This window comes from Otolemur garnettii, unplaced genomic scaffold (genome assembly GCF_000181295.1).
Source record: "Otolemur garnettii isolate 467f Iridium unplaced genomic scaffold, OtoGar3 scaffold00047, whole genome shotgun sequence".
Taxonomy (NCBI): domain Eukaryota; kingdom Metazoa; phylum Chordata; class Mammalia; order Primates; family Galagidae; genus Otolemur; species Otolemur garnettii.
Window position 1 is genome coordinate 9806709 of NW_003852442.1, and position 2884 is coordinate 9809592.

At 49.5% G+C, this 2884-nt stretch overlaps 1 protein-coding gene across 1 annotated transcript in view; it reads right to left on the bottom strand.

Moving 5' to 3' along the window:
* Positions 1-2884, bottom strand: part of VAC14 (Vac14, PIKFYVE complex component) — a 106478-nt gene that overhangs the window by 39103 nt on the left and 64491 nt on the right. Inside the window, exon 14 of the mRNA XM_003791375.2 lies at positions 1383-1515. Coding sequence (XP_003791423.1) covers positions 1383-1515 — 133 coding nt within the window. The remainder of the gene's footprint in view (positions 1-1382; positions 1516-2884) is intronic.

The window sequence follows — 2884 nt, forward strand, 5'->3', positions numbered from 1 at the left end:
GCCCGCCACAATGCCTGGCTATCTTTTGGTTGCAGCCATCATTGTTGTTTGGCAGGCCTGGGCTGGATTCGAACCCACCAGCTCAGGTGTATGTGGCTGGAGCCTTAGCCGCTTGAGCCACAGGCGCCAAGCCAAGCAAGTTACTTCTTTAACATCTTCCCTTTGATGTCCCCAAAGCAACTGATCAAAGTCAAACACGACCTACATCATGCCACTCTTTCAAGGCTCCCCTCTCAGGGACTGGTGCCACCCTCCACCCAGCTGCCCCAACAGAGGCCTGGCTGCTTCCCACCCCCTCTCTCCTCACTTGCTCATGCAGTTGGGCACTAGTCAGCCTTACTTCCTACTCATTCCTGAATCCACCTGCTTTCTCCCATCTCCTCACAAGCTGCCATGGTCTCACTCCGACAATAGTCTCTGAGCTAGTCTCCACTTTGGCTCTTCCAAGCCATTCTCCCAGCAATCCATCACTTTCAAATCAGAAATCTGGTCATGTCATTCTTCCCTCCAGCTCTTTCAGTGCCTCTCTACAGAGCTCTGGATAAGGGCCCTGATCCTGAGCATGGCCCATGGGCTGAACCTGCTTTCCAGGTCACAGCAAAATGAGCTCCAGGCTCTTCCCTGCCTTGAACCTTCATGCAGGCCAGGCCCTCTGCAATCCCCGTGGCCCATGGACCACATTACTTTATTCTGTTTCCAAGCACCTGGACCACTTTATAACCCTGGCACCCCATAGGTTGATTTCATTGGCCGGAGGGGGTCCCAGGCATCTTTGGGTGCGGAGTCTGGAGGAAACTGTGCTCTGACATAGTTTTCACAAGGAGAAGGTGACACCAGGCTACTCTTCTACTGACTACTCCTTGGAGCTGAGTTGAGGGCACTGGGCCAGTCCCAGCCATGCTGCTGGAAAGGACAGTTCTAGAGGCCTAGACCTCAGGTGCTCAGGGACTGTCTGGGCCTGGGCTCACAAGATGCAGGAACCCGGCTCCACCAAGCCTGGGCAGATCCTGCCCTGGAGGCCGAGCCCAGAGCGTAGCCCTATGTCAATGGGTAATGTGGCACACCTCTTTTCCTCTCCAAAACAGACCAAGGCAGTTAATGAGAGTATTTTCCAACCTCAAGGCAAAGGTATTTTCACAAACAAGTGAAGTGAAGTGAATTGAAGTGAATTCACCTTTTTTTGAAAATGTCAACAATGCCTTGCCTTACGTTGTTGGCGTCAGTAATCTGGTACGAACCTTCTTCATCTCTTTTAAGAACAGACCCAAAGATCAGGAAAAGGGGGAGACAGAAGGGAAAGAGAAGGCAGCTGTTTTGACGCCCTGTGCAGTGTGACTGTGAAAAGCTGTGGCCACGCAAGGAAAAGGCGCGCAGAGGCTGACCTGATGATGAAGGGACCTCTGACCTCCAGGAGCTTCCGTTCACTGCTGAACCTCTTGAGAAGGTTGATCATGAACTTATAGAAGTAGGAGTTCATGGTAGGAGTGGAAGGAGAACATTCTAAGCCTTTGGTTCCTGTAGAGGAAAGGACAGAGCCAGGATTAATTCTGATTATGTACGCACAGGAATGGTGAGATCCACACAGACAGTTGGAAACACCAGAAAGGGGTGTGTGGGTCTCTGTATAATACTGTCCACCCCTCCACCCAAGGCCAAACTTCTCAGTGAACATTTCTTATGTGTTAGAACCTCCTAGGCACTAAGCTGTTTTTTGTCTGTTTGTTTTTGTTGAGACAGTCTCACACTGCTGCCCAGGCTAGAGTGCTGTGGCGTCAGCCTAGCTCACAGCAACCTCAGAGTCTTGGGCTAAAGCGATCCTTCTGCCTTAGCCTCCCGAGTAGCTGGGACTACAGATGTGCACTATGTCGCCTGGCTAATTCTTTCAATTTTTAGTAGAGATGGGGCCTCACTCTTGCTCAGGCTGCTCCTGAACTCCTGACTTCAAATGATCCTGCTGCCTTGGCCTCCTAGAAGGTTAGGATTACAGGTGTGAATCACCCTGCATGGCCCAGGTTTTTATTCGTTTTTATGGTATAATAATATTCCACTATATAGATAGACTATATATTGTTTATTCATTCATTAGCTGGTAGACATCCGGTTGTTTCCATTTTTTGGCTATGGTGAATAACACTGCCATGAACATTCATTTATAAGTATCTATCTGAACCCATTTCTGATTCTTTCTTTTTTTTGGTCTCACTTTATTGCCCCCAGTAGAGTGCCATGGCATCACACAGCTCACAGCAACCTCCAATTCCTGGGCTTAGGCGATTCTCTTGCCTCAGCCTCTCGAGTAGCTATAGGCGCCTGCCACAATGCCTGGCTATTTTTTTGTTGCAGTTTGGCCAGGGCCAGGTTTGAACCCGCTACCCTTGGCATACGGGGTCGGCGCCCTACCCACTGAGCCACAGGCACCACCCCCGTTTCTGATTCTTTTAGGCCTATACATAGAACTGCTGGGTCACATACATAGTGATTTTAACTTTGAGCAATTGGTAAACTGTTTTCTACAATGGCTATACCATTTTACATTCCCACCAGCAATGTATGAGGGTTTCAATTCTTCCAAATCCTCACCAACACTTGTTATTATTTGTCTTTTTGATTAGAGCCATCCTGGTGATGGGAAGTTGTATCTCATTTGGTGGGATCTCGCCTAATGTGCACAAGGCAAGAGTATATTTCAAAATAACTAAGAGTAAACTATACATGTCTTATCACAAAAAATAACTGAGGTGGGCTCGGCGCCTATAGCTCAACCGGCTAAGGCGCCAGCCACGTACACCTAGGGTGGCGGGTTCGAATCCCCAGCCCGGACCCGCCAAACAACAATGACGGCTGCAGCCAAAAAATGGCCGGGCGTTGTGGCGGGCGCCTGTGG